The 14,320-nt window shown below is 37.4% G+C and overlaps 1 protein-coding gene across 1 annotated transcript in view; it reads right to left on the bottom strand.

Annotated features, from left to right (window-relative positions):
- Positions 1-13,953, bottom strand: part of fgf22 (fibroblast growth factor 22) — a 40,226-nt gene extending 26,273 nt beyond the window's left edge. Inside the window, 1 exon segment of the mRNA NM_001040095.1 lies at positions 13,629-13,953. Within this exon segment, the coding sequence (NP_001035184.1) occupies positions 13,629-13,953 (325 nt within the window).
- Positions 13,954-14,320: the final 367 nt, after the last annotated feature.

Genomic DNA, 14,320 nt, shown 5'->3' with positions numbered 1-14,320 from the left:
TAAAGCTGTGGTTGAACTTGAACTCTAGAACATGTGTACTGTAAGTCTAGGGGACTTACTTGTTGTTGTCATAGAACATTAATCTAGAACCCAAATCAGTTACATTATCGCATTAGACAAAGTACCTAACCTAAAAATAGCAGTGGAGTTACAAAGGTTGTGGCAATAGAAAAGATGGTTGTACTTGAAGCAGGGCAGACTGAGCGTAGACAAGGAGTTCCACTTGGTCAGTCTGAAGCAGGATGTTTTCCATGGCTGGAGCTCACTGTGTGTTTCAAAGCACTGAAATGAGACGGACTGAACAGGAAGCTGACAGCCAGCACAAAGGGGCCATCAGCTTCTTGTCAGATCTGTCAAATCACTCAGCTAGTGAGAGAGGCCTTGACCTTAACACTATCCTCCATGGGGGATTTCTGGCCCTTGTCCACTCAACCTTGGTCTGGAACTTTCTGATCAGAGCTCACCTGAAACTTCGCAACTGAATTGAGCGGCGATGACATCTTTCCATCTTTCCAGGTTTCAAAGAGCTCTAACATCAGACGTGTTAGTGCCCATTAAGATCTGTATGTAACAAAAGTGACATTATTTCTTACAAATAAATATAGAACAAGCATTATTGCCAATCAAAACATTTTGACACATTCTGGTCCGTGTGAAACATTTCAGCAAGGTACCTTGATGTCAAAATAACATTATAAAACTCCATCAAAAACGATTTGATGTGAATTGACTACCTTGATGCCAAAATATCAAACTGACAATATGTTGGTGTCAAAAAATGGTCCTTGACACCAATGCCAGACGTCAATTTGATGTAGATATATGCCTTTCAAGGTAGTTTACATGAATTATAGGGATACTAAACTGTAATTTTGGAATTTAGAATTAAAGCTTTTCAGATAAAACTTTTTTTTTAATTATAATAATTTTTTTGTTGTTATTTTTGTGGTGAAAAAGGCATCAATATGTCATCATATTGTCAGTAAGTAACAGTATGGATGTCAAAAAGACGTCAACGTTTTGACATCAAATTGATTAGCATTTTTGATGTGTTTTTGCAATGTCGTTTTAACTGCTAAGACACCTGTGTGATCTTGAAACAACGGACTAAGTATGTTTATGAAAAATGACCTCTAGACCAGTTGTTAAAAAAGGTCTAATTTTATCTTTGCAGATTGCAGATGATTTAATATTCAGTTTACTGAAAGAAATACAGACATTTGAAGTAATCAATTACTTTTACATATAAATGCAATATGAAACTTTTAAAAAATAGCAAGCTCAAAGCTCCATTAGTTAATTTTACAAAAAAAATAATGATTTACAACTTAGGAAAATTGTAATCTTCACTAGAGATTTACCAATATGGACATTTTGGCCGATTCCCATAACTACCCAGCAGACACACAAAGTTATAAGACGTTAATAATAGGTTAGATTTATGTCCTGACATCAGGTGACCACAATTCAATGTCTAGCCAGGATCTATGGACAACGTTATTATGACATCCAATAACGACGTCAAATGACGATATTTGGTTGATTTTAGGTTGTGTTGGAAAGTGACCAAAATCCAATGTCAAGCCGACATCTTAAACTATCAAATTGATGTCACATACCCTCATTTATTTGCAAGTATGGCAACCAAAATTCAACGTCTGATAGAAGTCATAGTGGTAACATTCACACAACGTCAAGCTGTAACATCATTAGATGAATATTTGGTTGATATTACATTGTCTTGGAAAGTGACCAAAATCCAACGTCAAGCTAACATCTTAAACTAATGTCAAATTGACGTCAAATACTGACATTAATTCATCAAGTATGGCAATCAAAATCCAACATCTGATAGATGTCATAGTAGTAATGTCCACACAATGTCAAGCTTTAACATCATTAGACATTGATATTTGGTTGATTTTAGATTGGGGTGTTGGACATTGATGTCGGCCTGACATTGGGTTCTGACACCAACCCGATTTTCCTTTTCAAATAAAATCGGCAGAATAAATCTTCATGCATTTTATTGAGCCTGGTTAGAAAAATATGAAAAAATAAAAACATAGATTTTAAATCAAAACTGAATGAAGCAATTCAACTGCAAGGATGAATGATTCCTGAAGGGCCGCAGCTCTGCACAGTTTTGCTCCAACCCTTATCAAACACAGTGTTCAAAACTACTAAAGACTATTGAGCAGGTGTGATTTGAAGGTGGTTAGAGCTTAACTCTGCAGAGCTGTGGCCCTCCAAGAATTTAAGACCACTGCTCTAGATCTTTCTGTGCCCAAAATCTTTTACAAATTGCAACCCTGAAGTAAAGGCGATGCAGTGGTGCAGTGGGTAGCACGTTCGCCTCACAGCAAGAAGGTTGCTGGGTCGCTGGTTCGATCCTTGGCTCAGTTGGCGTTTCTGTGTGGAGTTTGCATGTTCTCCCTGCATTCGCGTGGGTTTCCACTGGGTACTCTGGTTTCCTTCCAGAGTCCACAGTCCAGAGACATGCGGTACAGGTGAATTGGGTAGGCTAAATTGTCCGTAGTGTATGAGTGTGTGGATGTTTCCCAGAGATGGGTTGCGGCTGGAAGGGCATCCGCTGCGTAAAAACTTGCTGGATGTTGCGGTTGATTCCGCTGTGGTGACCCCAGATTAATAAAGGGACTAAGCCGACAAGAAAATGAATGAATAAATGAATCCTGAAGCAAATCAACTGATGAAAATATTGCATTAGGTATTGGTCAATCATTTACTTTCCTATCTAGAAGTTTAAAATCACACGTGAAGCAAAAAAGTGGTTTTGGAACGTTTGAAAAGTCATCATGAAATGTATGTTTTTTTTTTTCCTGTAAGTGTGCTGTATTAAAATTCGAAAACATTAATAATGAAAATTTTCAATTCAGTTAGACAGTCAAACACTAACTCAGTAACTGCTCTGGTAATCTCTTTAATCAATTAATAACATACAAAGAACCAGTTCTTAAGAAATCAGCAAAGCAACATTTCACAGAGCCCATTTATAAAATCTAGTCTGGTCTCAATCAGACAGAAAAGAAGAATACAAACATACATTTACAGTGTGCTCTGCTGTGTGTAGACCTGCAGATGAAAGATTGCAGAACTGACAGACAGCACACATCCTGAGCATGTTGATTCAGCTAATTGGCCACACAGGAAACTAAACAGATCTTGAGGAGTGTGTGGGAAAATATGCAATTTTTGTAAAGTGTTTCTTAATCCCAGTTGTGGTAATGGGGCAACACAAAAAGAAAACTGTGTCAGGAAATTAAGATAATGTATACATTTGGACAGCTTTGTAATGTTGGTGGTAGCATAATGGCTACAGATGTAAATTGATTTGCCAAAACAACTGAAAAGAACTGTGAGGTGCAGTAAATTCGTATTATTAATTTAATGTGTGCTAAAAAAAAAATCTGATACAAGACAAATCAAATCATAACCGCTATATAACTTATCAGTTTCGACAATCAACAAGTGCCTAAGTGAGCAATCACAAACACATTATGTTTACACCATGGGGCCAATTCCTATGTGTGTTTATGACTCACTGTGCTGATAGACAATGCCCTTATATGTCTTTTCAGGACAGCACATTTCACCACATCATAATTACTTTACATCTTTAGGTGGCAAGATAAAGCTGTTGAAACACTGTTGTTGGCCTTCACAAACTGTTTCCATCCACCTATTTTATGCACATTTTGGATTATTGCATACAAATAATTACAAGATTTGCATACATTTTAAAAAATGTGCATAAAAACGTATGTGCACAACTGGTTAGGATAAACTTTTCTTTCAATGGGAAAAAATGCACATAAACTAAGATGGAAACACCTTTACTGAAAAAATTCCAGTATCAACATTAAAAAAAGTCGTGTGGTTTTGTTTTGAGATCACAAGATGATAAAAATAGGTGTGATGGACAAATAAAATCATTTATAAATAGGTACTGAAAGAGTTTCAGAACCTCACCCAAGGATATAATAGTTTAGCATTTTTTAAGTTAAATTTTATTTTGAAACTATTTTTAAATTTGCTGTAAATTTTTGTTTTGTTTTGTTGTTTATTTCATAGAGTTTTTGTTAGTTTTAATATATCTTTTATTTTACTTTATGAACACAAACATTTCAGTGTAGGTAATTCTAATTTAACAATTAACAAAACATACAGTGTCAACCAAAGCAAACTTTACGTTAACTCCTCTTCAAACCTCTTAGTAATAAAAGTAATATATTTTAAACAGACACTGGACTAAGAAGAAATAGGACAAATTTCTACTTTTAATGTAGTTAAACTTGTCTCTTTAGCATTTTTTTTTTTTTTTTTTTTTTGGCAAATGAAGAAATTTATTTTCCTTTTGTTTGTAAAAGCGGCATCTACAGGTACTTAACCAGCCACAAGTCAGATTTCTCACCACAGAATTAGTGCATATGAATTCGGAAACTAATTATATATTTTTAGCTAATTATTACTTTACTTCAGGAAGTTTTTCTATTGACTGTTGTTAGTTTTAGTTTTTCATTTATTATGAATTTTTTATAGGGACAGAGTGGCTCAGTGGTTAGCACTGTCGCCTCACAGCCAAAAAAAAAAGTCACTGGTTTGAGTTCCAGCTGGGTCAGTTGGCATTTCTGTGTGAAGATTACATGTTCTCCCGGTGTTGGCGTGGGTTTCCTCCGGGTGCTGTTTCCCTCACAGTTCAAAGACATGCACTATATAGTAAGTGCATTTGCTGTGTAAAAAATATGCTGGACAAGTTGCTTGTAATATAAAAATATTACAAGGGACTAAGCTGAAGGAAAATGAATGAATGAATGAATGAATGAATTTTCATTTCAGTTAATGAAAATGTTATTTGACCAATTATTTTAGTCTTCGTTTCAGTTTTTATTTACTAAAGTAACTTTAAATTTTTTTTTGGTATATATTAAAGAGATAGGAAAATTAGGACATAAAAATTTTGTCCTAATATACACATCCTTCACTTGTTCAAAACCATTTTAAGTTTCCTTCTTCTCCTGAACACAAAATAAGATAAAATGTCTTATTTTTTGTTCAACAAAACAAAGCAAGTGGCCAGTGTCCTTCACAGTTTAGCTCCAACTTCCTTTAACACACCTGCCAGGAAGTTTTAGTATACCCAGAAAGAGCTTGATTAGCTGGTTCAGATGTGTAAAATTGGGGTTGGAACTAAAATATGCAGGACACCGGCCCTCCAGGACCAAGCTTGGAAACCCCTGGTTCAAAAGCACATGAGGTAGTGTAACTAAACTAATATGGTCATTTTTATTTTTGAGTGAACTATCCCAACTATGTTTTTCATTTCTACGCTAGGGTTGTCGAGGTACTGGTACCAATTGATACTGAAATTTAAAAAAATGTCCATTTCCCACTAACATTTGAGTGATGTTTGTTGCACGTTCTTAAACCACTGATTTGCCATTGTGTTCACGTGCGCAACAGAAATGACTGTGTTTGGCCATGAAGGTAATCAGTTCATCGAACTCACTGCTGTTTACCACAGATACAGGGACACTGTTTTTTAAAGCCATGTTTTATCAGCCGATCGCTCATGTGTCAGCTTAAAGACAAACCAGCTGATCGATGTGTCTTGAAATGCTCCAGTGTCCCTGTATCTGTGTTTACACTCAGTAAACATCAGCGAGTTCGGTGAACTAATGACTTTCACGGCCAATCCCAGTCATTTCTGTTGAGCACGTGAACACAATGGCAAATCAGCAATGTTTAAGAACGTGCTCAACAGCGCTCAAATGTTAGCAGGAATAGACGTTCTTCAAATTTCAGTATCGATTGGTATCGAAATCCAGTATCATGACAAAAATGCATTTTCAAATAACTCTTATCAAGTCTTTAGTATCAAATAATTGTATAAAAGTCATTTTTAATATGCTTTCATATTAAGTAACATTTCTCATTATTGTTGAAGTCGATCATTTTAGGTCAGACAAAAGCAAGAAATTCAGGTAGCAATATACTCAAGAGTAAACCATGCTGCCATGGTGATCTGAATGTTTGCTTAGTTTTTTGTTGTCATGTTGTTTTATATACGCAAATCCTTTTATAACTACAGTATGTTTATGCCAGCAGCTAATTGTGCGACACACTTCCAAATATAAGAACAGCACTTTGTCATTCACAAATCATAAGACATTATAAATCAAAAGCTGCCAAATCCACTACCCATTGTAGCACTTAATAATTTTAAATATCTATTTTAGAAAGAAGTTTTTCCATTGTGGCCATTGGAATTCTCATACAGATGAAGGATAGGCCTGTTTTTGGTGACTCAGATCCATTTTATTGCCGTTTTTTACAACTCAGTCAGCTGTATAAGAATGTAAAGAGGTGCACTGTGTGCGTCACATTCTTATCATGACATATTTTATAAGGAGTTTCCTTAGATTTCTGCTCTGATTAGAAAGGCACTACTCTATTCACACTGAATTATTGATGTATCATCATAAAATAAGGAATGGATAAGGAGCAGTATCAAATAGGTCATGAAAGCATAAAGCGAAGGACAACATAAATACAGTGAACTTTTAATGAAACCCTAGTGCGAGACTAGGGTAAGCCAGTATCCCAGACTAAGAGAAATCTGTTTAATAAGCCTGTGTTTCGACTGATATTCATCCCTAAATGACAGTTTTATACCACAATATAATGTGACAGGCGAAAAATGTGTAAATCTTAAAATGTCATAAATGCATGCAGGGTAATCCCACAGTAGTCGCTCACAGTCTCCAAGATACACGGTCTGGGTTAACCTACACTTGAAGGTGAATGGCTTTAATCAAAAGGTCAATTCAGAGCGACTTCAGTCCCAAGAGGGTGCTCCAGTTCGTTGCTGCCTAGTGCCTGAACCCAGTCACAATGAGGCCGAGTCTGTCTGTCTGTTTAATTTCGCCCTGGAGCCAAGAGAGGTGGACTGTGTTGGCTTTGGCAGATGCTAGTCAGCATATGGTACAGCATGATTTAGCCAAGCTGTGGGTTCCCAACTGATCTAATTAATACTTGTTTTACATCCCTCACAAAAAGTTATAATAATAATAACAGTGCTAATGACTTCTCATTCAGGAAGAAATGGCCTCGGGTCAATTTTCTACAAACATTACCGTTTGGCGAGCGAAGATGAGAGAAGCTGAGCAATACCTTCTGAACCGTGAGACTGCCTGTCAGTAATAGCACCACTGGGTATATAGAGTGTCCAACCTTTGAATGTAAATATATATTGCATTAGTTGAGTCATCACAAGACTAGGCAGCGTTTTATGATGTTATTGTTGGCTGTTTTTGCGATGTCTTCAGAGATCACTGGATTCAAACTGACACACTGACTCCATGAAAAAAGTTTAAGTTTGATTTTAGTCAGGTAAAAGAAATAGTTCGTCACTTTAAAATGTCAAATCATTCCAGCTGCATTGATGTGAAGTAGGACTAATAGACCTGAATAATGTTATTATAGCTTGGCTTTGTTCAGCATGTGTAAATGTTCATTAAAGGTGCAAAAATCACGCCTCTTTAACACAAAGGACACTAGACAACATCACTACAATGCAACACAAAGCATTCACCAGACATCATAATACAGTTTGTAGATTACAATAGCAAACCTTAAAAAAAGAAGTTAGGTTGTTAAAATATTTGCCTGCCATGCTCTGTCTGAAAGCATCATGGTGGCGCAGTGGGTAGCACAATTGCCTCACAGCAAGAAGGTTGCAGGTTCGAGCCTTGGCTGGGTCAGTTGCCATTTCTGTGAGGAGTTTGCATGTTTTCCCGTTGTTTGTGTGGATTTCCCCCACAAGTCTAAAGACATGCGGTAAAAGTGAATTGGGTAAGCTAAATTATCCGTAGTGTATGTGTGTGAATGAGAGTGCATGGATGTTTCCCAGAAAGGGGTTGCAGGTGCATTCATTCATTCATTCATTCATTTATTTTCTTGTCGGCTTAGTCCCTTTATTAATCCGGGGTCACCAAAGCGGAAAGAACCGCCAACTTATCCAGCAAGTTTTTACACAGCGGATGCCCTTCCAGTCGCAACCCATCTCTGGGAAACATCCACAAACACATTCACACACACACTCATGCACTACGGACAATTTAGCCTACCCAATTTACCTGTACTGCTTACACCCAGAGGGAAACGCACGCAAACACAGGGAGAATATGCAAACTCCACACAGAAATGCCAACTGAGCCGAGGCTCGAACCAGCAACCTTCTTGCTGTGAAACGACAGCACCACCTACTGCGCCACTGCTTTGCCCCTGGAAGGGCATCAGCTGCGTAAAATATTTGTTGGATAAATTGGTGGTTCATTCCACTGTGGCAACCACAGATTAATAAAGGGACTAAGCCAAAAAGAAAATGAATGCACAGATGTATGGAATTACAAAATTTGGCAGGGAAGAGAGCCTATTGTAATGTTCTGACAGAATGTTTTGATTGGACAAACTTTTCTTGGTCCAACACCTTGCATAGAATATTACTATACATATAAATACATTTGCACAACTTAATTTAATTGCTATCAGGATAAGAAGAGACTTCTTAGCATCATGACAAAAAAATCGGTAACACTTTCTTTATTTTGATGGTCCTTTTGAGTATTAGTAGACTGTCTGCTTAATATCTGTTGATACGATCCTTCAACAGACATTTAACTCACTATAAGAAACTTTGCAAGTACATGTCAATTTACTCAATCCCTAACCCCAAACCCGACCTAACAGTCTACTTATAATCTAACGAGAATTAGTTGGCATGTAGATGCAATGTAACTTAAATTCAATAAATGGACCATCAAAGTAAAATGTGACCAAAAAAATCTATTCAGTTCACCTATTGTGCCTTTTTAGTAAAATGAAATTGCTACTGTAATAAGACTACAAGTGCCTTTTAGGTTTAGCACATGAGAAAAGAAGGTAATATGCAATAAGCATTAAGTATTATAGTAAATAAATATACCAAGTGATTCAGGCAAAAAAATATAGTATGCATCAACAACAGTTTCCTTACAAATCACTATGAAAACAAGAAGCTTCTGACTGACAATTAAGCAAATTCAACTGACCGGATCTTGATGTACGAGGTAATCTTTTAGACTCATATGAAATTATTTACATTTATATTTAACGACTAGCTATATCATAAATTATTTGACAAGCAGGACTGCCTATTTAGCTATAAGATACGTGTTTTAGAAATTGTAAGTTACCATTTGCACTTTCCAGTACAATGCTGATTCAGCCAGTCACCAAAGGCTTTTTAATATGTTTTACACAGCTTCATTTAATCCATTCATAACATCAAAAATAATTTTTCCAAAAAAAAAAAAAGGTTTAAAAAGTTAAGCCATTTTAGAGCTCTGGCAGTGTTTCCTTTTCTCTCCAGAGCCAAAAACACCTGGCAAGTCCTGGATTTCAAGCATTTTCTCACTACAGTATACGCTGGACCACTGTCCATCGGAAGGATTAAAAAGGCAGGATTTGTAGGATTTTCTTTTTTTTCCTGGCACCAAAATCTCCAAGAGGCCCCCACAGGTTAAATGTAAGCAACATTCCCGGACTTTCCAAGAAGTCTGGAATCACCTAGCACCCATGTGCCCTTAGCACTTAAACTGTCACAGACCAGGAGCTTCACTTCTACACTTATGAAAGGTCCTTAGTAGAGTACATGCCCTGCCGTACTCTCAAATATAAGGCTGCTAAGTACTTATGTTTCCATCCATCTACTTATCGGATAAAAATGTTTAATGGAAACAGCAAGATTCACATAAAATGGGACAATTTACAATAAACTGAGTAGGATAAACTTTTTATCCCAGTTAAAAACAAATGTGTATAAACTACAATGGAAAAACTTTAACCAAATAGATTCCAGAATGCATATTAACAAAGTCATGTGACTTAGCTTTAATAGGAACAATTTATTAAGTGCAAAGGCAATCCACTTACTTGTCGGAACTGTGTGCAATGGGACAGCATTAATGGACATACCAGCAGTCTGACCACATTTTAAAATATCTGATAGCTGCTTTGGTCATTCTAAAATTCTTTTGACAAAGTCCATCATCAAAGTAGTTTGGCAGTATACTCTCCCAGAACTGTCTTGAGGGGTGTTGCAGCTCCAAAAATTATTGCACATTCACTGCACCTTCATGGGGCGCAAGTACTTTTTTTTAAGAAAGAAAGTCGCTGCTCTTACCGCAGCAGATTCTATTTTTCTTTGTTATTTGCCATCAGTTTATCAGGAAGTGACAATTTTGTTATCTTTGACTATTGGGAAAGTTTCATTCACATCATTGGAAGGAAACATAGCTAATGTCTCATTTAATTTTGATAATGTTAAAGAACTGTCAAATGTTTTCCTGAATTCAGTAATCAAATAAAATTTGTAACTCTTCAGATATGACATTGGGAAATTATATGGGATTCTACAAAGGTTTATGTGCCACCATTCAGTTGCGCACAATCTCTCCTCTGTGGCCTTTAAGCGTCCATGAACTGACAGTCTCTCTTTTTGAAATATGTTTTAAATAATTCCACAATATATTCAGAACGGGTGGATGATTTTCTTCCCGTGACTTGGGTCCAAGCTCAACACACCTATGAAATCACGGCAAGGGAAACGGTAACATCTAAGGCAAGATGCAGAAAAGCAAGGGGAAACTTGGTAAACATGACACAACTCTTGTAAATACAGCTGAAATGGAAGAAGGAGGGCGAGAGAAAAAGAGAGAAGGAGGGAAAGGCCTGGCAAACTGCAAAGTGGCCATATTTTAGCAAAAGTGACTTTTCTGATTATGCCTGTCGCATGACTTTATTTCCTTAAACGCAGTGTTGTTGCCTGGCCTCAAGTCAAGCATTTGATGTCCTCAACCACATACGCCCTAGACTTCAACAGTGTTTTTTAAAGCCAAATGTTAAGGGGGAAAAAAGAGCTAAGCTGGTTTGTCAGCCAGCAATATTTTAGAAGTACCTGCAACACGAAAAGTGTAAAAGAAAACAACCTTGGCTAAATCCTTCAAAGGAATGGACAGAAAACATTAAGTTATATATCTGATTTCACACTCAACAAACCACCTTAGTTATCAAGTAGTGTTTGTTGGTTGTCAGGGCCTTTTCCAACTCAACATATCTTACTAGTAGTTAAACTTATAATCTGCAATACTGTATTTGTTACTCTCCAGAAAACATAGGAAAATACATTGTTATATCTGACAGATTCCATTATTAAATTAAATTAGATGCGAAACTGAAGGCCATTTTTTGATTAGCATCTGAATCCCACACTAGTGCAAGAGGTTCTTTAAGGTTTGACCAGTTTACTTGTTGGTCCCAGCTGTTTAGATGTCGAAAGTATACCATTATGTGTGCAAAATGCATTTCAATTATTGAGAGATGTAGGCAGCAAATAAACTTAATATTTCATAACATTACAGTGAATTATTTGCCATTAACCCATTTTAAAGGACTTTAATGAAACATTTTATTGCTGGCTTTAACATCATACTTCTGTAGCTGCATAGAATTTACTAGAAAATGCACTGGGATTGTGCGTGTTGATTTATTATTATTATTAGTTTGTGTAGTCCCAACAGCTAATAAGAACTGTCAAAATATCAGGAAATACAACCACACTTCTTTTTCACTCACCCCCATCTGCGAAAGTATAGTTAAATAAGCTTGTCTAGTTTGCATTAGGTGGCTATAAACGATCTAAATCTTACGGATGCTGATTGACTTCAATCTACTTTCCTGAAACTTCAAAGTTCTGTTCTATAATCAGCACCTGGACAAAAACAAGTTTCAGGAAATGGAGTCAAAGAAAAGCTTTTTTGTGACGCACTAAAATCATACGCACAATTATAAAAGCCATGTCTGAGTGCTAAGTGTCCAAACTCTGTACTATTCAAATTTATTCTGGTAACACATTAAGCTTAGTCTTCCAAGACTGCCACTTTAGCCAATTTAGAGGCTTCCAAAAAGAAAAGAAAAACAATCTCACCTGCATAATCTGTGAATTAAATGTAATTAAAAGCCTTAAAAGTGCACATACTACAGCATGCACTTATTAAAGGAATAATATCCCATCCATCCATTTACATCTCAGTCTTTAGTCTGAGTTCACTGGGATAGATACAATATTTTCCTACCTCAATTAGCCAAGGGCTGGTTGACTAATTCCAACTGTTTTTGCACCTGAGAGTTTGGGAGCGGGAGTTGGAAAAAGTGAGAGGGGGGGTCAGTGCGAGGCTGTTTGGGCAACACGGCAGTGTTGACGGACGCTGAGGGCTATGCAGAGGACAAGGTGGACAGCAGCAAAGCAACATCAACAATGCAAACTCAGTTTTCATTCTGCACAAGGTAAATGGACTCATAATATGATGTTTTTTTTTTTTTGTCAAAATATAGACTTTCTCTAAAAGTAAAGACAACTTTTAGAAAGTTAGTAAGGATACCTTTCTGAGAAGGGGACCCTCTTTACCAAAATGAGCTCAATTCAGGCACAGGAAATGAGAGGATGGTAAGTAAATGTTCAAGCAAATTGCTTAAGAGGGCTGTACAATTTCACCCAGCTGTACGATGCTCAAGCATCTAAGCTGATCTGAGAAAGCCGTGGAGAGCCTAACTTGTAAACAAATGTCATGCAACAGTTGAGATCTGCACAGTGGCAGAGCAGTTAAAGCAACTTGCCTGGAAAGAAGTCTGACTCACTCACTTTTGCAACTACACCACAGCCAGGGTCAGCCCACTATGATCTTCATGACCCACACCACTTAAATCTCAAATTCAAATGAATGAGCAGCCACTTTTGAACCGTGACAGAGGGATGACAGAGTAAAACTCCAGCTGGAAAAGTGTAACGATAATGGAACTGGGAGGTAGGGTAGACATGATTTGTTAGGAGCTTGGGATAACTTTGATGACAGGCACATCTGGTTCATTTATCTTAGGTTTTCTAGAGACCAGCTGCACCTGTTATTTCATAATAAAATAACACACACATTTTTGCGTCACAATGTAAAGACTCTAAAACAAAATACTATTCTTAATACATGTTGAACTTGCATGTGAATTTGACAGTGCACTTAATTTCAAACTTTGGTAATGATGCAGTTAAGTGTTACATTAATCCTCTCCTGTGCAACCAATCTGATTCTGTTTTCACCTCTGAGTAAAAAAACAGGTAACTGATACACAGAAATGGTCACATTGTAGGATATATGGTCACAATACGGCCACAAAAATGAGAAGTTCTAAGTACCACAAATAAGTCAAATGGTTGGAAATAAAACTGCAATTTTAAGAAATTTGCAAATAAGAGATTTAAAGTTTTAATTCTGAGATTTGTGGGAAAACATATAACAGTGAAGGGCCTTCACTTTACAAATATTTTGATTCAAATCCTACCTAGCAACACCTTTGTACAAACTCGTAATACAAAGTCTGACTGTACAAGCAGTGAACTAAAAGAGCCATAAAACACGAATGATAAGAAAGTCAATGAAAGATCATAAAGACCAAATGAGCCCCACTCCCTTTCTGCAGTGACACATGAATGGAGATAGCACTGTGTATCTACTCACTGTCAGCGTAATTTTTCCGACGTGTGCCATCCACCTTGCCCGTCTTGTCGATGCAGAGAAAGAACTTGTTGGCAGAATAGAGGCGTCGCAGGCGAACGTCACCCTCGAGGTGGTTATAGCTGCGTGTGTGCCGCTCCAGAGTCCACGAGCAGTTTGTCCCTTGTGCCAGCGCATGTAGGGGGTCATGCCCCAGTGCAGGTGGGCAACCTCCAAGAGCAGAGCAAGCCAGAGAGAGTAGGGACAAGCATACCAGGGTAGCAGGATAAGAAGGGGGGGCTGAGCCAGCGAAGTGGAGACCAGCGGTAGTAGGTGTCCATTTGCACATGATGGGTCAGACTCCCAAGGTGCACCTTGCACAAGCAGTCGGCATGATGCTGTTGTTCGCAGGGCTCTCTGCCTCACGCAGATCCCGTTAGCAGGAGCATTAGAATATAAGGTTAAAAATCCTTAATAAAAACAAAGTGACCAACTTTGAATTCAAATGTTTCTCTTTGGTGTTGTAACCAGCTGTCTGTTAGTCTTGCTCTTCAGAACGATGAACGAAAGTGATGCAGTTCCATCCTGAAGAAACTTCTTGATCTTGTTAGATTGTCCTGGAGTTTCCAGGTCCCTCAGTCCAACCTGAATAAGTTAAAAAAGACTGTGTCCTGTGTGATGGCAGCACCTTGCAGGGATCTCTCTCTTCTGAGCCA

Source organism: Danio rerio, chromosome 22, assembly GCF_049306965.1.
Source record: "Danio rerio strain Tuebingen ecotype United States chromosome 22, GRCz12tu, whole genome shotgun sequence".
Classification (NCBI taxonomy): domain Eukaryota; kingdom Metazoa; phylum Chordata; class Actinopteri; order Cypriniformes; family Danionidae; genus Danio; species Danio rerio.
The sequence above is the reverse complement of the archived record's forward strand: the minus strand, read 5'-3'. Positions and strand labels throughout refer to the sequence as shown.